The 23,031-nt window shown below is 46.1% G+C and overlaps 1 protein-coding gene across 1 annotated transcript in view; it reads right to left on the bottom strand.

The window, feature by feature from the left end:
• Positions 1-23,031, bottom strand: part of LOC124795200 (cytochrome P450 315a1, mitochondrial) — a gene marked incomplete at its 5' end in the record, with an annotated part of 137,956 nt that overhangs the window by 44,541 nt on the left and 70,384 nt on the right. The window contains one exon of the mRNA XM_047259110.1: positions 4,778-4,959. Within this exon, the coding sequence (XP_047115066.1) occupies positions 4,778-4,959 (182 nt within the window). The remainder of the gene's footprint in view (positions 1-4,777; positions 4,960-23,031) is intronic.

The raw sequence follows: 23,031 nt of genomic DNA on the forward strand, positions 1-23,031 counted from the left end.
TGAATCCTACAGAACACCTTTCCGATGGTTTGGAACGCCGACTTCGTGCCAGGTCTGGCCGACCGATGCCTCTCCTCAGTGCAGCACTCCGTAAAGAATGGCCTGCCATTCCCCAAGAAACCTTCCAGCACCTGATTGAACGTATGTCTGCGAGAGTGGAAGCTGTCGTCAAGGCTAAGGGTGAGCCAACACCACACTGAATTCCAGCATTACCGGTGGAGGGCGCCACGAGCTAGTAAGTCATTTTCAGTCAGGTGTCCGGATACTTTTGATCGCATCGTGTACCCAGTTACGGAGTTCCGTCATGTTGTTTCGATACTGACAGGGTTCGAGAGTGAGACATTTGCAGCTTTCGTCACCTTATTTTCTTCACACTCCTCTTCAATGACCGTTCCTCATGAGCACTCTGTGCACACTTTCGCCTACGTTGTGAGTTAGTGTAATTTGTTTTTCCAGTTTCCCTGTATCCAGTATTGTGGTTTCCCTTAATCGCTTCAGGCAAAATTCGGGAGGGTTCCTTTGAAAGGACACGGCCGACTTCCTTCCCCATCCTTCACAAATCCGACGGGACCGATGACCTCGCTGTTTGGCTCCCTTCCTCAAATCTGGTATCAATCTCGACACCGTGTGTGTTGAATCACTTCGGTAGCCTTGCAACGGAAGCACGCACCATACGACGATGAATGATTTGCCCACGTCCGACTTCAGTAAGGTCTGATACAATGCACTCGGCACTACACAAAACATTGCTCTGACCAAGACTGGCATTTGCAATGTGTTGAGGACGTCGTACAAGTGCTGTTCGCGGTCAAATCTAACAGTCCAACCAACACGCTCGGCTAGCATCCGCATTTATGTTCAAGCATGAATTTTTTGTCCATTCCATGTATGGAGAATGCATTCCTGAGTTTGTGACCTCTATTTTTGAAGCACCCTGCAGGAGATCTGCTCATCACGTGTTTGTTTGTTAAGTTCAAGAGCAGTACAGAGGCGCTCTGACTTCAAAAAAATGGTTCAAATGGCTCTGAGCACTATGGGACTTAACATCTGTGGTCATCAGTCCCCTAGAACTTAGAACTACCTAAACCTAAGTAACCTAAGGACATCACAGACATCCATGCCCGAGGCAGGATTCGAACCTGCGACCGTAGCAGTCGCGCGGTTCCGGACTGCGCGCCTAGAACCGCTAGACCACTGCGGCCGGCTCACTCACTTCAGTTGCAGATGATATGAAACAGGCGCTAAGCATAATAGAGAGAGATTTGTAGTCGAAATTGCGGTATGACGTACAGAGACCACCACAAAGCACATTAAGATACTTTTTTATTCCAGTCTCTGATCACAAATGAAGTCTTTAGACGATCACCGGTTTCAGTCTGTAATGACCATCCTCAGATCTTTTTTACACCATGTCCTAAAGTGATACGGCCATGGTGTAAAAAAGATCTGAGGATGGCCATTACAGACTGAAACCGGTCATCGTCTACAGAATTCATTTGTGATCAGAGAATGGAATAAAAAAGCATTTTACAGTATTGGATCACTGTTAGTATAAGCGATTATGTCGCAGTTGGTGAAAGCACTTTGAGGTTCGTAACGCAATGGTAAGTTTCCGTCTGACGCCGATAGCGATGGATCCGGCAGACCCAGTGGAGCACTCCCGCTGGGCCGCGAGTCTGGCAGCTCTGGACTGCGAGCGCCGTCTGGTGCCGCCATACGGGACGGCTGGTGACAGCCGCTCAGCCCACCTGTACACTAACCATCGTTTGTGCTTAAGTATAGAAAGACTCTTCCCTGTTGATGCTGACAGCCGGGCTCTATTTCTTATTGCATTATTGGTAAGAGGTATTTGTGCACGTGCAAAAATGCAAGTTAAATAAGCCGTTTGTTTACTATGTTAACTTGTACGCAAATCATTTCTGCTCCTGTCCAGCATTCCTACGGCGACACCGCTCTGTAGCCCACCTCTACTTACAGTTGTATACGAAATTGTAGACACGACAGAGATTCCGAAAGTGTACATTGGAAGAAAGGCCAAACCGTGTTCTAATCTCATACACTACTGGCCATTAAAATTGCTACGCCATGAAGATGACGAGCTACAGACGCGAAATTTAACCGACATAAAGACGATGCTGTGATATGCAAATGATTAGCTAGCTTTTCAGAGCGACACATACAACGTGCTGACATGTGGAACGTTTCCAACCGATTTCACATACACAAACAGCAGTTGACCGGCGTTGCCTGGTGAAACGTTATTGTGGTGGCTCGTGTAAGGAGGATAAATGCGGACGTTTCCGACTTTGATAAAAGTCGGATTGTAGCCTATCGCGATTGCGGTTTATCGTATCGCGACGTTACTGCTCGCGTTGGTCGCGATCCAATGACTGTTAGCAGACTATGGAATCGGTGGGTACAGGAGGGTAATACGGAACGCCGTGCTGAATCTCAACGGCCTCGTATCACTAGCAGTCGAAATGACAAGACATCTGTATGGCTGTAACGCATTGTGTAGCCACGTCTCTATCCCTGAGTCAACATATGGGGACGTTTGCAAGACAACAACCATCTGGGCGAACAGTTCGACGACGTTTGCAGCAGCAGCGACTATCAGCTGGGAGACCATGGCTGCGGTTATGCTTGACGCTGCATCACAGACAGGAGCGCCTGCGATGGTGTACTCAACGACGAACCTGGATAAATCCAGGTTCTGTTTACAGCATCCATGATGGTCGCATCCGTGTTTGGCGACATCGCAGTGAACGCAAATTGGAAGCGTGTATTCGTCATCGCCATACTGGCGTATCACTCGGCGTGATGGTATGGGGTGTCCTTGGTTACACGTCTCGCTCACCTTTTGTTCGCATTGACGGCACTTTGAACAGTGGACGTTACATTTCAGATGTGTTACTTCCCGTGGCTCTACCCTTCATTCGATGCCAGCGACACCCTACATTTCAGCAGGATAATGCACGAGCGCATGTTGCAGGTACTGTACGGGCCTTTCTGGATACAGAAAATGTTCAACTGCTCCGCTGCCCAACACATTCTTTCTCACATCTCTCACCAATTGAAAACGTCTGGTCAATGGTGGCCGAGCAGCTGGCTCGTCACAATGCGCCAGTCACTATTCTTGATGAACTGTGGTATCGTGTTGAAGCTGCATGGGCAGCTGTACCTGTACACGCCATCCAAGCTCTGTTCTGATTCAATGCCCAGGCGTACCAAGGCAGTTATTACGGCCGGAGGTGGTTGTTATGGGTAATGATTTGTCAGGATCTGTGCACCCGAATTGCGTGAAAATGTAATCACATGTCAGTTGTAGTTTAATATATTTGTCTAATGAATACCCGTTTATCATCTGCATTTCTTCTTGGTGTAGCAATTTTAATGGCCAGTAGCGTAGATTCGTCGAAATGGCTACGACGGCAAAAACAGACGTGTACTTGTGATTCTTGAGTTTTACCCGGCGTATTTGATAGTCAAAATATCCACGGGTGTGCTGCCGGTCTATAGTGTCCAACGGGCACAATATTTCGGCGATCATACATGTCGCCATCATCAGGTGAACTGACGGACTGAGCTCCTGTGAACGTGCCGGCGCGGAGATCCGTACGCTATGGCTGCTCAGAGGGAACTGGGTTCGGTCGCGGCGGCGGCCGATTTATATACCCTCCGCCCGCGGCGCGCTCCCTCCGCCGTCCGCGCCCCGCGCCACGGTCGCGCGCTGGAACAGATTGCGACGGCGTCTGAGATGACGTCGGTGTGATGGCTCTGTCCGCCGTGGTCGTCACAACTATACGTTTGCTCGATTTACTCTTGATTAACCCAATCGCTCGTTCCCAAGCCTTGCTAAGATTATAGCCACAGTCACGGTTTATGAGGTCGTCATTGGTGCGAATTTCGATGGCGTCTCTAACAACGCTGTCCCAGTATCTCGACGTCTGTACCAGAATCCTCGTGCGGTCATACTCCATGGCGTGATTTTCCGACAAACAATGTTCAGCGACCGCCGACTTGCTCGGATACATCAGTCGAGTGTGCCTCTGGTGTTCACGGCATCGATCCTCGACGGTACGCATCGTCTGACCAATATACGACTTGCCACATTGACACGGAATCTGGTACACGCCGGCCTTCCTCAAACCGAGGACATCTTTGGCGCTCCCCACCAGTGCACGAGTTTTATTTGGAGGACAAAACACAGTTCCGACCCGGTGTTTCTTCAGAATGCGGGCGATTTTCCCCGAGAGTGCGCCTGTGTATGGAATAAATGCAGTGCCTACCTCCTCCCTCGTGACTTCATCCATCTCAACAGGTTGTGCTGCAGTGGTTGGGCGGAGAGCACGTTGAATCTGCCACTCTGAGTACCCATTTTTTCAAACTGTATTTTGAGAACTGTATTTCGGAGGGAGCGCGCCGCGGGCGGAGGGTATTTAAATCGGCCGCCGCCGCGACCGAACCCAGTTCCCTCTGAGCAGCCATAGCGTACGGATCTCCGCGCCGGCACGTTCACAGGAGCTCAGTCCGTCAGTTCACCTGATGATGGCGACATGTATGATCGCCGAAATATTGTGCCCGTTGGACACTATAGACCGGCAGCACACCCGTGGATATTTAGACGTGTACTTGCTCATGTGGGAGATTTACCGACACGCGGTCTTCGCTCGGACCATTCGCGACTGGAGAGTCGGAAATGCGGGCAGTAGCCCACTGGCTGTCTGGACACGCAGAGTACGCAGAGGCTTGTACGCGGCGCCGGCGCGGCACTCACCGTCGGTGGCCCAGAGGTACATGTGGCTCTCGAGGTCGGGCACCACCTGGCCGGCCGCCAGCTCCGAGGCGAAGTTCTCGGCGACGGCGCGGCACGGCGCCACCAGCAGCTCGGGGACGCTGCCGGCTCGCAGCAGCTGGCCGCTCAGCACGCGCCGGAAGCGCAGCCACTCCTCGCCGTCCCTGCGGGCCACACAACAGCACCACTGTCACCCGGCACTCACAGCGGGCCAGGCAGAAAGGCGGAAACACCGTGCTAGGATGTAAATGCCGTCGTTAGTAGGGCTGGGCAAACTCGTTCATCCTTGGGAACTAGTTCACTGCTGATCGTTCTTTTTTGGGAACCGTTCATTTTTACTCGTTCACCGTTCATTTGTGTTTGGTATATGGTTTTTATGAAAAGCTGAAAACTAGTAGTGTAGGTGACTGAAGGATGGAGGGCACCAAGAGGGGGCACTTGCCTCCCCCCTGGAGTATAGAGTTTTTATTCATTACAGAATTCTTACACACTTTTAGAAGTAATTTCTGTGATTCTGCAGAACCTCTCGTTTAGCCAACCGTAGCCTTGTGTGACTGATCGCAGGGAATTAATATAGGGTGGCGCACGGACAACCGGCCCCGAGTACAGACTGCTCGCCAATTACGGACGATGTGTTGCCCGTTACGAGCAGATACAACAAACAGACAAACATGTAATAACTAGGCAGTGAAGAAATAACAAGCTAATGCAAGCAAAATTTGCGATACAATCGATGACGATGTGTAGAGAGCTGGAGAGGAGAACATGAAAATCTCACGCGACGCACATGGGCTATAGTTCATGTAGTCTTGTGAACCTTTTGGTGGCTGTTTCCCAACTTAATAGACCACAAGTGTCTTGTATAAAATTCTTCGTTTCGACTTTCACTACATAGCTATGCTACGTTGTAAACAATAATCGTTTACACCCTATATATACTTCACATTGTCTCTGAGTTCGTAGGCGAAGTAGAGACTTTATGAAAGCATAAAATAAAATGTGATTTTCTCATACTTACGTCACATGCTCCGTAAAAATTAGATTTTTATGTTGCATTATTAAAGCTAATGCAGCAATAATAATAATTAAGTTCCCAGTAATAAAGTTTTTGGTTTCAAAGCTCCTTCTGAACAAATGTTTTTGAGATAAGTAAATACGATTTTATGGCAATCTATGTCTTTTCAAATGGAGAGGCATCGCTTATCCTACTGAGCCAAAATGACCCTCAATCCACTTCTTTTTTTTTTCCTTCAACGAAACCAAACTAGCAGGTAATGCAAATTGGAAACAACGAAACTTAAAAATAATTAGAGCCAAAACGTAATGTTTTTTATATGAAAGATACACGAAAATCGTTTTATATAAATTTTCTTACACGAAAATTAAGTAAATTATTGAAAGTTAGCTGCTAAATCAAGTCGATGAAACCAAAAAAATGTATGAATAACAAAAAACTTGCCTTATTATAAGTATGTCTTCTGCTGTTCATCGATATAATGTAGTGAGCTGATATGCCCTTTTGTTACCTGAAGTGACGAACCTGTTACATACAACGTAATTTTTATGTAATTTACGTAACTGTAACTCTGCGCTGCTATATTTGACCGCGAACGACACCTGTGGGATCGCCTGACACGTTGCAAGTGTCAGCCGTGGTCCGTACCCGAGGTTCTGGTCAAATGAGACTGCACTGAAGCGCCAAAGAAACTGCTATGGCAATAACACAACAAGCACACAAATCCAGTGTCCAATTTTCTGATGTTTGCAGTGGTACAAATGAAAGTTCGAGTGTGTCTCCACCTGCACTATACAATAAGACAGTCGCAACAGCAGCCCTCCCCACCAATCCCAATTCTGCAAACAATCCAACTGCCACGAATAAATCAGCTTCAAACGTCTGATTACTTTACATGTGAGTTAACGCGTTAAATATTTGACGTTACGCCTACGAAGCCTTAATGGTTCAAGATACAAAAGGTTTCAAATTAAACTTTGTTGGAAGTCGCTAAGTACCTCCATTCTCGGTTACTGGATAAAGAGAGTCTGGGTAATTTAGGCGCTTTAAGCCATACTGGCTCAAAACATATACACAGCGTCCACTTACTCTGTTAAAACTGTGGTGGACAATTAACCATCGCCGGCCGCGGTGGCCAAGCGGTTAAAGGCGCTACAGTCTGGAACCGCGCGACCGCTACGGTCGCAGGTTCGAATCCTGCCTCGGGCATGGATGTGTGTGATGTCCTTAGGTTAGTTAGGTTTAAGTAGTTCTAAGTTCTAGGGGACTGATGACCTCAGATGTTAAATCTCATAGTGCTCAGAGCCATTTCAACCATTTTGAATTAACCATCACTCTGCAACTTTAGGTAAGTACGAGGGTTGGTACTTTAATAGTGGCAGCTATTTATTTACAGCTCGTACAAAATAGATACGTGTTTCAAAGTATTACTGACCTGAAAGTAGTCACCAGCATTGTACCAGAGATGTGGAAGTCGTAGGATACTCTTAGCAGTGCCAGTTTTATTGACGGTTCTAGCGGCGCGGTCTATTGCCCCACTAATTTGTAGTAGTTCTGAAGAGAATGCCGTATAGTGTATCCTTCAGTTTAAAACTCGAGTTGAACTCACGAGAGCTTAAGTCAGGGGAGTGCGGTAGGTGGTTTAGCACTTAGTAGACCCATCAGTCAAACAAATCAGTAACAGCTTGCACTGTACATGCTTGAGCATTGTCCTGCTAAATGATGGTCACGTCCTGCAGAGAGTATCATAACTTCTGTCTCTATGCTGTTCATTTTTGAAACACATCTTACGACCAGCTGAGAGACAGCGGCAGCCAGAGGCTCCACTCGCACCTGCAGCCCCTTCGCCACGACACTGATGTTCGTGCTTAGTTCAGAGAGCCTCATCACTGTTGCTGTTGTAATAGTTTCACTTATTTTTTGCTGCTTACTTTATAATAAGTCTTTGTGCACTTGGAGAGATACAGGTTAACTCAATCTTCTGTTTGTCGTATTAACCTGCTCGGTAATCATTTCTGCTCCCTGTCGTTGTGTACAAAGTTGCACACAGCAGGATCAGCCCTGGAGGGATGCTCGGGTAGCCGAAGTGATTATGGCGACTGCTCGCGATAAGCGGGAAATCTGAGTTTCGAGTCCGCGCAGTGCGAGTCTGTTTCGTAACGGTTAATCGATACGCAAGTGGCCACAGTGTCGAGACAAGAGCCCGACTCGACATGCGCCCACAGCAGTTTGCAGGGGTTATTGGTTCCCTCGCAAAGCGGGAAACAGCGGCTGGATCTTATGTAAGGCAAATGATCACCGAAATATTTATCTGCGAGCTTTGATTCCTCTCATTTTATCGCGACGGTTATTATCCCTGTGTAAGTGGGGACGTGACTTTTCTGGTTCTGTAAGTCATAGTATTTACTTTAAAGCTTCACTTCGTAACTGAGAATGCAACTGTTAGCTCGACTAGGAGGTGGAGTGAGGTGTAGACATATTTTCATATATTAATATTTCCTAAAGATGAAGGATTCACTTTTGATTGACAATTCGAACGCGATTAGTAGTAGTGACCAGAGCTCCAAAACCACAAGCTGTAAACCTTCTTATTGTAAAACTAGCGTAATAGGTATCGTTCCCAAAACTGGAGCAAATGTAGGCAATTATGCACGTTAGTGTTCAAAAATATTACATACTTATGCAGTGTTGTGTAACAGATGTCAAATGGCTCTAAGCACTATGGGACTTAACATCTGAGGTCATCAGTCCACTAACTACCCTAAGGACAACACACATCCATGCCCGAGGCAGGATTCGAACCTATGATCGTAGCAGCAGTCCGATTCCAAACTGAGGCGCCTAGAACCGCTTGGCCACAGCGGCCGGCTCTCTTTGATCACTATTGCTTGGTTAGCAACAATCATCCGATAAACTGTGAGTATTTCGTTGGTAATATGGTTATACAAGCACATGTAACACATTTTAAGCAGTATTTATTTACTCCATGCTAAAACAAATAAAATATCTGGAGAGGTAGTATGAAACATTTATTCAATCCAATGTTCTGTTATGCGCATTATGCAATCTTTCGCCATTATTACGTTTTTCTTCAAAACTGACTTACCAATAAATAGTTAGATGTCAACAAAGACGTGATCATGAATAAACGATAAAATTGCTGGGCATCGCTGGGTATCAAGTGTAAATCATATTTCAGATCTTCAAGTTCTGGACTAAATATGACATCCGCTTGAGGCCACAGTAGATTAAAGAGTCTATAAGAGTTTGAAATAGAGCATCTTCACTGCTGATCTTCTGTGTGTCCATTGTAACACAGGAATCATCATCATGGTCTGGTTTTATGTCCAGCTTGAACTGATCTTCCTTTTTCTACATTATTTCGCTTATTTTCGTCCAATTAATTTTGTTTCCAGATTTTAAACATGGCTGCAGCAGCAACTGTTAAAATTCTTCACAATAAAGGATGGCAGCCAACTGTTTTTGGCTGCCATCCTTTATTGTGAAGAATTTTGTTTCCGGTAGTGTCAACCTTACAAATGGTTCAAATGGCTCTGAGCACTATGGGACCCAACATCTGAGGTCATCAGTCCTCTAGAACTGAGAAGTACTTAAACCTAACTAACCTAAGGACATCCACGCCCGAGGCAGGATCCGAACCTGCGACCGCAGCAGTCGCGCGGCTCCGGACTGAATCGCCTAGAACCGCTCGGCCACCAACGGCCGGCTGTCAACCTTACAGTTCACATTACTGTTCTCAACAAAATTGTTGGTCTCCGCTAAAGTTACAACAAGAGAGCCTCTTTTGGTACAATTTTTATAACATTTAGATTGTCTCTTAGTCCGTGAATGCGTTGCTGAATTTTCAAAGCTCCTTCAACATCACTGAAATTGGCATCATTTGGCAGAAATGCGTGCCCAGCATTCAGGGACCTCAGAGAAACTGAGATGACAGACGAATGATTTTCCATGAAGCCTTCAACTTCAAGATTATTTTGATGTTTCATTTGCAGCCACCACGTGAACCTGGTCACAAAATTAGCTGAGTGATGTTTTCCTTTACGTTATTCTCCATACACTTCTTGAGGTACGAACCTACTTCTTGGGCGTCTTGACCTGCAGCGCCTTCGACCCAAACAAAGCAAAACCCTCTTCCTGTTGTATTGTGAACAAGGCTCCTATGAACCCACAACAGCTTTTTACAGAATGTAGTGCTGTCAGGGATCCCCGGTAATCGCAATGTCTTCTCAAGATCAAACATGATCGTTTAAATCCTTCATTCTCTTCTGCCCTTTGCATAGCTTAGAAAATTCTTGTTCTCTTCTCCTTCCGTCTTCAATCGCATTGCCTTCCAGGTCCATGATTTCTATTGTTTCAGACTGACATGAGAAACAACAAAGCAGTGTTTTGTTACTGACAGTGGTGTCACTTGAATGATGTAGATCACTATTGCAAAACACGTGGCATTTGTTTCACCTTTACTAAAATGGAAATATGGAACGGAGAATATTTTTTGCTAAACTAGGATACACTTGTCGAGAACAAGTAAGGTGGTACTCCCACTATTCCCGTTTTGGCGCTTGTATCAATATCAGTGCTGCTAACCGTTATTCAACTATCGTAGCGATTCTCAGTAGTAAGATAACTTTATTCAGAGTCTTTCCATTGCCAGTTTTCTTTTAACAAACTTAGTACTATGTAGGAAACTTCGTTCTCCTTCAACGAGCCAACGGCTGCAGTAGTCGTGCTTCGGGCAGGGACGTAGCAAGCGCGCCCGATTGGAGCGGTTCCACGGTGGGGTGTAAGCGTTACACCAAGAACGTTTTTCACTGGCTGCAAGTAACATAAAGATGCATTCAGAGTAAGGAATTCTGACAGATCAGTTGTTGCGAATCATGTATACGAAATAGTTCATCCCCAGTAGTGAATAGGAGACTGAGAAATCTTGTACTTAGAAAACAAAGTGAGGTAAGTCTACTTGCTAGAAGAACTGGACGTCGCCATTCATGAAAAGTAACGGATGTCTACCGGTGTTTGTTCTAGAATAATAACAGCACGTTGTTCCTGTTTTGATTCATTTGGTAGTTACATCACCATAGTTCACGTTTCCGCGTTTACCGCACGCAATACGGAAAGACACGAATGCCACACACTAATATCTCGCCTACATGTTGGTGATTACATACGCACAAAGGAGTCGCGCTAAGAAGCATATAAGCTGCAACAACGCCCCAAAACAGAAACTTTGTGATCGCGTTTTATATTTTAGGTCAGGTACAAGATTATCAACCCGTAATACGTCTCTGACGAAATACACTAAGTGATCAAAAGTATCCGGACAACCCCAAAAACATACGTTTTTCATACTGTGCTGCCACCTACTGCCAGGTACTCCATATCAGCGACCTCAGTAGTTATTAGACATCGTGAGAGACCTGAATGGAGCGCTCCGCGGAACACAGGGACTTCGAACGTAGTCAGGTCACACGTCTGTACGCGAGATTTCCACACTTCTAAACATTCCTAGGCCCACTATTTCTGATGTGATACTGAAGTGGAAACGTTAAGGGACACGTACAGCACGTCTGTTGACTCAAAGAGACCGTCGACAGTTGAAGAGAGTCGTAATGTGTAATAGGAAGACATCTATCCAGACCATCACACAGGAATTCCAAACTGCATCAGGGTAAGTACTATTAAAGTTAGGCAGGAGGTGAGAAAACTTGGATTCCGTGGTCGAGCGGGTGCTCATAAGCCACACATCCCGCCGGTAACTGCCAAACGACGCCTCGCTTGGTCTAAGGAGCGTATGCATTGGACGGCAGAACAGTGGAAAAACGTTGTGTGGAGTGACGAACCACGGTGCACAGTGTGGCGATCTGATGGCAGGGTGCCGGTGTGGCGAAATCGCGGCGAACGCCATCTGGCAGCGTGTGTAGTGAAAACAGTAAAATTCGGTGGCTGTGGTGCTATGGTGTGGCCGTGTTTTTCATGGAGGGGCCTTGCACCCCTTGTTATTTTGTGTGGCACCATCACAGCACAGGTCTACATTGATGTATTAAGCACCTTCTTGCTCCCCACTGTTGAAGAGCAATTCGGGGATGGCTATCGCATCTCCCAGCACTATCGAGCACCTGTTCATAATGCACGGCATTTGGCAGAGTGGTTACACGACGATAACATCCCTGTAATGGACTGGCCTGCACAGAGTCCTGACCTGAGTCCTATAGAACACTTTTGTGATGTTTTGGAACGCCGACTTGTTGCCAGGCCTCACCGACCGACATCGATACCCCTCCTCAATGCAGCACTCCGTGAAGGATGGGCTGCCATTCCCCAAGAAACGTTATTGAACGTATGCCTGTGAGAGTGCAAGCTGTCATCAAGGCTAAGGGTGGGCCAACACAATACTGAATTCCAGCATTACCTATGGAGGGCGCCACGAACTTGTGAGTCATTTTCAGCCAGGTGTCCGGATACTTTTGATCACATAGTTGGAGGAAGGCGATCGTAGGCTTAGGAAGTAAGGAAAAGCAGGCGACATGTAGAACAGACGGTTCATCCAATGGCTGCGGTTACATTGTGATCCCACGGACACGTCGATTCTCAGCCTCTGAGGACCTCTGCAGAAGCGTCAAGTTCACACAGGAGAGCAGTACGTGGCCGCCTGGTTTTTGTGTGCGCTTTGAGATGGGGCGCCGGCGATTTTAATGCTAGGGGAGGACCCACAGTCCAGTGTTTTTGTTCCATTTGGTCTTAGGAAGGCAGCAGTTGCTATTGTTGGTACTTTTTTTAGTGTTTTAACTTCATGAGCTAGGTTTTATAATCCGACTGGGAGAGCACTGTCTCGAAACGCGTTGTTGAGCTCTGCGTATGACATAAATACCGTTGAATTAAGGCTGTATAAAAACTGTTCATTGTAAACAATTTCTGAATCAGTTCATACATTAGAGGCTGGGTAAGAACAATCGTGCCGAGGTATTCACTTCTTAAATGGCAACGACTTTTGTCCAAATTTACGAGGATGATATGGTTTACAGAAGCAAGGAGTAACCAAAAATCGATGTTACTTCAAAAAAAAATCTGGCACATCTTAACGTCGTCGTACTGCACGTTAAATTCATACTGAAAAAAAAAGAGAAGCGCCTCTCATAGCTAAGTCAAATAATTTAATGTTCAGATACGGCAGGCTGTGTTTACAACTTCTTATTCAATTATTTTGAGCTGTAATCGCCTAGCAAGCTGCAAATGCTGCTTCCAGTTAATTTGAGTGTACTTTTCTTTCATTCATTTTACACGCTGTCGTGAGAAGCACTGCGAAGCCTGTGGATCCTGTGGGTGTTTGTTATCGTTTCCTTGTGCACCGGAGGGCCACAGACGAAGGGTTCTTTCTGATCTGGAAAGATTACGTTGTCAGAACCGCCGAGATAAACAGCCTTATTGGTCAGCCACAACAATCTTCGTCTGCCAACATTTCACATTTGGCAGATGAAAACAATCACGAAAGACAAGATTCGCCAGTGAATTCCGAAGTGATCGCCGAATAGAACAGTAACTACAATCGCTTAATACTAGAAAGGTACAAACTAGGCCGGGCGAGGAAACATGTGAGATTCTACAGAGACTTTGCGTAAGAAACAGCTCACCCTCAGTGCGACTGGACAAATGCGCAGGCCATAGCCATTTCCAAGAAGTGCCTTAGGACCGATGCACTTCATGACAAGCCTATATCGCTGATGCTCTGTACTGTAGAATGTTTGAAACGTGTTTTATTTTCATGTACTACAACGATTTTAGTGGAACAAGAACCTACAAAAAGTCCGTACTGATACCGTGAACATAGATGTTGCGAAACTGAGTTCGCCCTCTTTGTCCATGAGATCCACAGCGCCGTAGACTCCGGAGTCCAACTCCTTCTCGTGTTCTTTGACTACAAGAAGGCAATTGATAGAGTTCCACATTGTCGTTTAGTGGAAAAAAAAGAAAAAGAAAAGAAAATACCAGCTTGCCTATTATCGGGGTAGATTTGTTACTGGGTTCGTGACTTCCTTAAAGGCAGAAGTCGCCATTTATTTAATGTTTTTATTTGTTTATTGCCTATTTAGCTCGAACAGATTAGGACCTTAAGGCCCTCTCCTACTTCTGACCAGGAACAACACATACCAAAGGTATTACAAAGACATAATAGTAATAACTGACATTGATACTGATAACAATAACTGACAGTAATAGTAATGATTATAATAGTGAAGGGCATAGAGGTTAGTCCAGTACATTTCAATACATGTTTAGAATTACAGAACCGGAAGGGATAACGAAAGAGGAAAAGATTAAAGTGACAGTGCCAGTAGCTGATACGAAAGAAGAGAATTTAAATAAGGATCTCTGGGAACATGGATGAGGGGAAAATTGTGGGGGAGGGTGGGCTGACGAGAGTTGCGCTGCAGACCAGTACCTAGGAGAGATGGCTGTTGTCATAGAAGGTGAACCATTCACTTTCTTTTCAAGTTTGCGAGGGATTTAATGTGTCTAATTTCTTGAGGAAGATTGTTCCAGAGTCGCGTTACTGATAAAGAAAATGTTGTAGAGAACACGGCAGTGTTACGTGGTAGTACAGAGAGGATTTTGCTTTGCTTGAGAACGAGGATTTCTGCTTTGCTGTTCGGATTGCAGTGTAAGGGTTGAAGCTAAATAAGGGGGAGTGCAATGATTGAAGAGACGATAGAGCAAATTAGAGTGTGATGATCTCCACGCTTATCAGCATGTAGCCATGATACGCAGGAGTGGTATGGTCGAAACAGTGTAGCTCACAAATGTGTCGTACGCAAGCATTCAATAACAGTTCCAGCCTGCATAAGCTTTTGTGCGAAAGTTCTTGGAGAATGCCACCACCATAGTCAAGTTTTTGCGCTCGTACGAAAGTCAGTATAGCGAGCTGGTTAGAGAGCCATGCCCGTAATGCTCGACATGTTCTCAGTTAGGTAGAGGTAGGGCGATGTAGAGTTCGGCAAGTAGGAAGTCAAGCTGTAAGAATTCTCGCCGTGTGCGGGCAGGCATTATCTTGCTGAAATGCAAGACCATGAGGGGTAACAAAACGGGGCGTAGAATGTCGTCGACGTACCGCCGTGCTTTCACTGTACCACGGGTGACAACCAGAAGAGTCCTGCTACGAAAATAAATGGCACCGCAGAGAGTCACACATGACTTCGAGTCATATGGCGGGCGGCAGCCGGGTAGGTATCCTGTCGCTTTCCACCACGTCCCCAGACACGTCTTCGGTCTTCGCTGGTTCAAAATGGTTCAAATGGCTCTGAGCACTGTGCGACTTAACTTCTGAGGTCATCAGTGACGTAGAACTTAGAACTACTTAAACCTGACTAACCTAAGGACATGACACACATCCATGCCCGAGGCAGGATTCGAACCTGCGACCGTAGCGGTCGCGCGGTTCCAGACTGAAGCGCCCAGAACCACTCGGCCACCAGCGGCCGACCCGTTGGTGTAGTGTGAACTAGTTGATTTATTGAGTAACAATGCTAAAAGAGTAATAACCTCACCGGACAAGAAATTAGACTACAGATGGCGCAGCGGTCGAGTAATGTGCTGAGGCAAGGGCGTGAGCATAAGGCAGTAGCGCCGACTGAGGCAATCATGTTTCGAGCGGGCATTGTTCGCAAAGATGGGTAAATATAAGGACGTAAACAGAGTGGCCAAAAGGGGCCATCTTATTTGGGCGTGTGAAGCTGATAGGTTTGTTGGCGCTTCGCGGCAGACTGTCAACATGGCTATATGAAGAGATGCAACACACAGGGTCACGCAATACGACGTCAGAATTATGACCGAGGAAAGGTCCTGACAGAGACACGGGAGACGGGTGGGCTGGTGAATCAAAATCGCTTCCAAACCCGACAGGAATTGCTAGAGGCAGTGGATGAAGGCCCATCCCACCTTGTCAGCGAGAGGACATTGAGACGGGAGCAACGTGCAGTGCACATTTGGTCGGGCGCCTCATATGAGACCATTGCTCTCACGGGCGCATAACCCTGAGAGTAAGACTGTGGGCTAGCAATCATTAAAGGTGTCCAGCAGCTGACTGGCGGAAAGTAATGTGGTCTGACGAACCACTTTTTACCTATTTTCAAATTACACTCGAGGTAGAGTGTAGCGAAGGCCCAATGAATCATTTCACGCTGAATGTGTGCGAGGTCGAGTTCAAGTCGGACGTGCGACTTGATGTTTTGGAGATATTTTTCTTATCATGAATTTGGACCGCTCAATGAGATGATCACTGACATGAACCAGCATGTTTACTTATAAAGTCTGAATTATCAGGCGTTGTCTTGCAGTCGCCATCTGCGTGATGTGCATGCTGTTGCTACAGGGTGACAATTATTGAACTATATGAAATAAAATCGTCACAACTTCTGAACGGTTTGCGTTAGGACGTTCAAACTGCACGGTTGGCCGCGGGGCATGATGGGAATTAGTATGCGCATGCACGGTTTGGTTTGGCGACGAAGCCCACTTTTTTGGATGGGTTCATGAATAAGCAAACTTGGCGCATTTGGGGAACTGAGATACGGCATTTCGCGATCGAGAAGTCTCTTCACCCTCAACGGGTGACTGTGTGGTGTGCAGAGTCCAGTCACGGAATAATCATAATCGGCCCGATAATCCTTGACTGCAATGAGAGTAGCGAATAGTACGTGAAGGTTTCGGAAGATGATTTCATCCCCGTTATCCAAAGTGACCCTGACTTCAACAAGATGTGGTTCATGCAAGACAGAGCTCGACTCCATCGAAGCAGGAGAGTGTTAGGCCACTGGCATGGGCCACGATTGGCCGCCATGTTCTCCGGACCTGCACACATGCGACTCCTTTTGTTAAAAAAAAAAAAAGTGTGAAATGTTATGAGACTTAACTGCTAAGGTCGTCAGTCCCTAAGCTTACACACTACTTAACCTAAATTATCCTAAGGACAAACACACACACACACCCATGCCCGAGGAAGGACTCGAACCTCCGCCGGGACCAGTCGCACAGTCCATGACTGCAGCGCCTTAGACCGCTCGGCTAATCCCGCGCAGCGACGACTCCTTTTGTGTGCGGCTATATTGAAGTCAAGGTGTACAGCAAAAACCCCAAAACAATTGCTGAGCTGAAAACAGTCATTGAGGAGGTCATCGACAGCATCGATGTTCCGATAGTTCGGCGGGTCATGCAGAATTTCCCTATTCGTCTGCGCCACATCATCGCCAATGACGGTAGGCATATCGAACATGTCATAACCTAAATCCGAATATCTGTAGTAACATTCGCATGTTGCATAAAGTGTATGCACGAAGTAGTTTGTAACTAAATTACGTTATTTTTATGTAATTCAATAATTGTCACCCTGTATTTCTGTTTTTCAACACGACAACAGCAGAGTTCGCAGGACTGGAATAATACATGACTGGTTTTTTGGACACTTACCCGATTTTTTAGCTCTCGATTGGCCTGGAAAACCACCAGACTTGTACTCTATAGAAAGTGTGTGGTGGACGTTCTAACAGTCGGTAACACTGCGACATCAGCATCCCCGCAATTTGGTGGAATTCCGTGATCAAATCCTCAGCGAGTGGCTTAACCCGGAAGCGACATATCTGCACAGTCTTGTGTACTCGCTTCCTAATGGAATCAAGGCGTTCATCAAATACACGGGCAGAATTACACGGTGTTAAATGTTGCTTGCAAGCATTTCTCTATGAGTAAGTACCTTATTGTCTGGTGAGCTTATTGGTCTTTTCGTACTGTCAACCAGTAGAATACTAATCGAGGTCCGATTAAGAGACTGAAATTAATAATTTACTGGTAGTTCAAGCGATATTTACCCAGTCTGTATCCTTTTGCATATTTTACGTTCAACATATTCCTCGCCAATTTCCGGGCGCAAATTTTTAGCAGGCGTCGGTTACAGGTTACCGTGGTCTTCTTTTCTGTTTCGGCAGTTAGCGCAATGTCGTTAACGAACAGTATGGGACCAATTTTCTATATTTGACAAATCATTCCCATATCGAAATAGCCCTTATATTCCCCTCATCACCTCCTGCTTTCTGGACTTAATGGGCATAAATAGATGCCAGAAGAAAAATGGATTAAAACAAAACAAAAATCCTTCTCCAGTTGAACATATCCGCCTAGAATGAAGCAACGCGAAAGAGAAAAGTGAGGGATCTGAAATAGGAATTGTTAGAACATGCAGTACTTTCATCAGATTTGACACGCTGCACTAACTCCTTACACATACTCCTTCAGCCGTCGCCACGCGGGACGAGGCAACTGACGTCGGCGAGGGCGTGACAGGGCGTCCGGCCCCCCCCCCTCCCCCCCCCCCCCCCCCCCCCCCCCCAGAGGGAGCGCCGTCGGGGCGCGGCGCGAGATGCTGGAAGTGGTTTCCGCTCTCAGCACTCTCCAGCGGCACTTGTCGGCCGCACAGTATCCCTACGACGACAGACGCGCTCAAAACAGCTACATCTACGTGATTACTCTGCTATTCACAGTAAAGTGCGTGGCAGAGGGTTCAATGAGCCACCTTCGCCGGCCGGGGTGGCCGAGCGGTCCTAGGCGCTTCAGTCTGGAACCGCGCGACCGCCACGGTCGCAGGTTCGACTCCCGTCTCGGGCATGGATGTGTGTGACGTCCTTAGGTTAGTTAGGTTTAAGTAGTTCTCAGTTCTAGGGGACTGATGACCTCCGATGTTAACTCCCATAGTGCTCAGAGCCCTTTGATCCATTTGAGCCACCTTCAAGCTGTCTCTCTACTGTTCCACTCTCGAACGGCACGCGGGAAAAACGAGGACTTAAATTTTTCTGTGCGAGCCCTGATTTCTCGTATTTTATCGTGATGATCATTTCTCCCTACGTATGTGGGTGGCAACAGAATGTTTTCGCAATCGGAGGAGAAAACTGGTGACTGAAATTTCGTGAGAAGATCCCGTCGCAACGAAAAACGCCTTTGTTTTAATGATTGCCACTACAATTCACGTATCATGTCTGTGACACTATCTCGCCTATTTCGCAATAATACAAAACGATCTGCCCTTCTCTGTACTTTTTCGATGTCATCCGTCAGTCCCACCTGATGCGGATCCCACACCGCACAGCAATGCTCTAGAATAGGTGGGACAAGTGTGGTGTAACCAGTCTCTTTAGTACATCTCTTGCACCTTCTAAGTGTTCTGCCAATGAATCGCAGTGTTTGGTTTGCTCTACCCACAATATTATCTATGTGATCGTTCCAATTTAGGATATTTGTAATTGTAATCCCTAAATATTTAGTTGAATTTACAGCCTTCAGATTTTTGTGATTTATCGCGTAATTGAAATTAAGCTGATTTCTTTTAGTACTTATGTGAATAACTTCACACTTTTCCTTATTCAGGGTCAATTGCCACTTATCGCACCATACAGATATCTTATCTAAATCGTTTTTCAATTCCTTTTTAATCATTTGATGACTTTACAAGACGGTAAAACAGTATCATCTGCAAACAATCTAAGACGGCTTCTTAGATTGTCCCCTATGTCGTTAATATAGATCAGGAGCAATAGAGGACCTATAACACTTCCTTGGGGAACGCCGGATATTACTTCTGTTTTACTCGATGACTTTCCGTCTATTACTACGAACTGGGACCTTACTGACAGGAAATGACGAATCCAGTCGCACAACTGAGACGATACTCCGTACGCACGCAGTTTGGTTAGAAGTCGCTTGTCATGAACTATGTTAGCTAAATTGAAGGAGAGAGGGGAAAATTGCGAAGAAGATTATGAACTTGTAATGTCTCGAATAGCGAACTGCTGGTAGTACAACACTAGATAATGCTGCACAACGATCTCAGATACGTTCTAGTAGAAGCTATTCGTTAGCTCAACGGAGTTTTCACCCAGTTTTTTATTTTAAATTTAATATATTTAAGGCATAGCGTTAAATGTCAGTCTGCACAACGACAATGTCCATATTCTAGATGTTGTATTAGCTACCGGTACTCAGAAATAACATGCTTTATCACATAGATTTCAAGATCGAGATTCGTTTCGTAGTTTCCTTCGACTGGAAGAGGAGATTTTTTAGAAGTTGCTCACCATCGATGGAAGAGATTTCTATTGGCAAGATACAAACATGAGCCGGTCCATAAACCCAGAGATAGGTATTCGTATTTTACAGAAAGTTTCGTAATAGCAAAACCTTCCGTTGTGTATCTTGTGTTCACTTTCAGACAAAGACTGGCAGTCACGTTAAGATTTCTGGCCACTGGAGTAACGTCGTTGGCCATCGCGACAAGAATTGCTGCAGATACTTTATTTATAATAAATAACATCGACATTTCAGGTGACGCTTCTATTAAAATAATAAGAAAGAGCCACAATCTTTTAGAAAAGAAAGGTGGAAAAAAATTTGGAAGGTGGAGGCGAACCTTCTGACTTCTTCTTCACAACTCGGAACTCACGACGCCATCATCTGCGCTACAGCTTCGGCGTTGCAACTGGTCTGCCATGGATTGCATACCCTGACTAAAGGCGGTACCCACAAATTTCATTACTTGATGTTTAATGTGGACACTGAAAGAGGTGCTTTCGATAGACCACTGTGCCGCAGCACTGGTACGCTGTGCATTCGTCGCACACCAGTTCTAACACCAAATACACTACTGGCCATCAAAATTACTACACCAAGAAGAAATGCAGATGGTTCAAATAGTTCTGAGCACTATGGGACTCAACATCTTAGGCCATAAGTCCCCTAGAACTCAGAACTACTTAAACCTAACTAACCTAAGGACATCACACACATGCATGCCCGAGGCAGGATTCGAACCTGCGACCGTAGCCGTCACGCGGTTCCAGACTGACGCGCCTAGAACCGCACGGCCACACCGGCCAGCTAATGCAGATGGAAAACGGGTATTCTTTGGACAAATATATTATACTAGAATTGACATGTGATTACATTTTCGCCGGCATGGGTGGCCGAGCGGTTCTAGGCGCTACAGTCTGGATCTGCGCGACCGCTACGGTCGCAGATTCGAATCCTGCCTCAGGCATGGATGTGTGTGATGTCCTTCGGTTAGTTAGGTTTAAGTAGTTCTAAGTTCTAGGGGACTGATGACCTTAGAAGTTAAGTCCCATAGTGCTCAGAGCCATTTGAACCATTTTTGATTACATTTTCGCGCAATTTGAGTGCACAGATCCAAAGAAATCAGTACCCAGAACAACCACCTCTGGCCGTAATAACGGCCTTGATACGCCTGGCCATTGAGTCAAACAGAGCTTGGATGGCGTGTACAGGTACAGCTGCCCAAGCAGCTTCAACACGATACCACAGTTCAGCAAGAGTAGTGACTGGCGTATTGTACGAGCCAGTTGCTCGGCCACCATTCACCAGACGTTTTCAATTGGTGAGAGATCTGGAGAATGTGCTGGCCAGGGCAGCAGTCGAACATTTTCTGTATCCAGAAACGCCCGAACAGGATCTGCAACATGCGGTCGTGCATTATCCTGCTGAAAAGTAGGGTGTCGCAGGGGTCGAATGAAGGGTAGAGCCACGGGTCGTAACACATCTGAAATGTAACGTCCACTGTTCAAAGTGCCGTCAATGCGAACAAAAGGTGAGCGAGACGTGTAACCAATGGCACCCCACACCATCACGCCGGGTGATATGTCAGTATGGTGATGACGAATACACGCTCCCAATGTGCGTTCACCGCGATGTCGCCAAACACGGATGCGACCATCATGATGCTGTAAACAGAACCTGGATTCATCCAAAAAAATGACGTTTTGCCATTCGTGCACCCAGGTTTGTCGTTGAGTACACAATCGCAGGCGCTCCTGTCTGTGATGCAGCGTCAAGGGTAACCGCAGCCGTGGGCTCCCAACTGATAGTTGACCCTGCTGCTAAAGTCGCCGAACTGTTCGTGCAGATGGTTGTTGTCTTGCAAACGTCCCCATCTGTTGACTCAGGGATAGAGACGTGGCTGCACAATGCGTTACAGCCATACAGATGTCTTGTCATTTCGACTGCTAGTGATACGAGGCCGTTGGGATCCAACACGGCGTTCCGTATTACCCTCGTGAACCCACCGATTCCATATTCTGCTTACAGCCATTGGATCTCGAGCAACGCGAGCAGCAAATGTCGCGATATGATAAATCGCAATGGCGGTAGGCTACAATCCGACCTTTAACAAACTAGGAAGCGTGATGGTACCCATTTCTCCTCCTTACACGAAGCATCACAACAACGTGTCCCGAGGCAACGCCGGTCAGCTGCTGTTTGTGTATGAGAAATCGGTTGGAAACTTTCCTCATGTCAGCACGTTGTAGGTGTCGCCACCGGCGCCAAACTTGTGTGAATGCTCTGAAAAGCTAATCACTTGCATATCTCGGCATCTTCTTCGTGTCGGTTAAATTTCACTTGTGTAGCACGTCATCTTCGTGGTGTAGCAATTTTAATGGCCAGTGGTGTACATCAGCTATAGGAAGCCTTTAACTACCGATATTAAGTTTCCTGTCATTTTTATTACAACAAATCTAAGGTAAAACAAAGCGTTTTCGAGATATCCTCAATTTTCTGATTCTCTGAAAGAGCTTGTATTCATACCACGTATTCTGTGAGAAAGACAGCCCTCCTTTCAGACGATGTGGTTCCGTTTGTAGTCACCTAGGATTTTCACATTTCGTGGCATCTGCATATTAGCTACATCTATAGTCACCCTTTGCGTCTCCAGTAGATGCTATCCTTTAGCGGCTGGAGCTTGAACAGTTGCATATGTTTCGAATGTTAGCAGTTAGACGAACAAACGTAGGAGCCATTTTTGTATGCAGTGAACGATTGTCTTTGTTTTCAAACTGGTATTGACTTTGTCTCTATAAGGCTGTTTTCCGCGTGAATTGGGCACAGAAATTTGTCCTGTTCCATTTTATTAAAGTTATGTATTTATTTTCATAATAATTGTGGTGGTTCCTTTGGAAACGACTGTGGCGCTATGGACAACATGACAGAAGTGGATGGAAGAGTGCTCTCTCTCAAGAGGCCCTATGGCTGTCTGCAGAAAGCACCTACCAGAAGTAACGATATTTCATGCGCGGTCACTCCTTTTCAAACGACCCCGTACGTGTTGAGTTAATGTATGTAACTGTTGTTTTTCTTCTCAATGTGTGTCTAGCAGCCTAAT

This window comes from Schistocerca piceifrons, chromosome 1 (assembly GCF_021461385.2).
Source record: "Schistocerca piceifrons isolate TAMUIC-IGC-003096 chromosome 1, iqSchPice1.1, whole genome shotgun sequence".
NCBI classification, from domain to species: Eukaryota; Metazoa; Arthropoda; class Insecta; order Orthoptera; family Acrididae; genus Schistocerca; species Schistocerca piceifrons.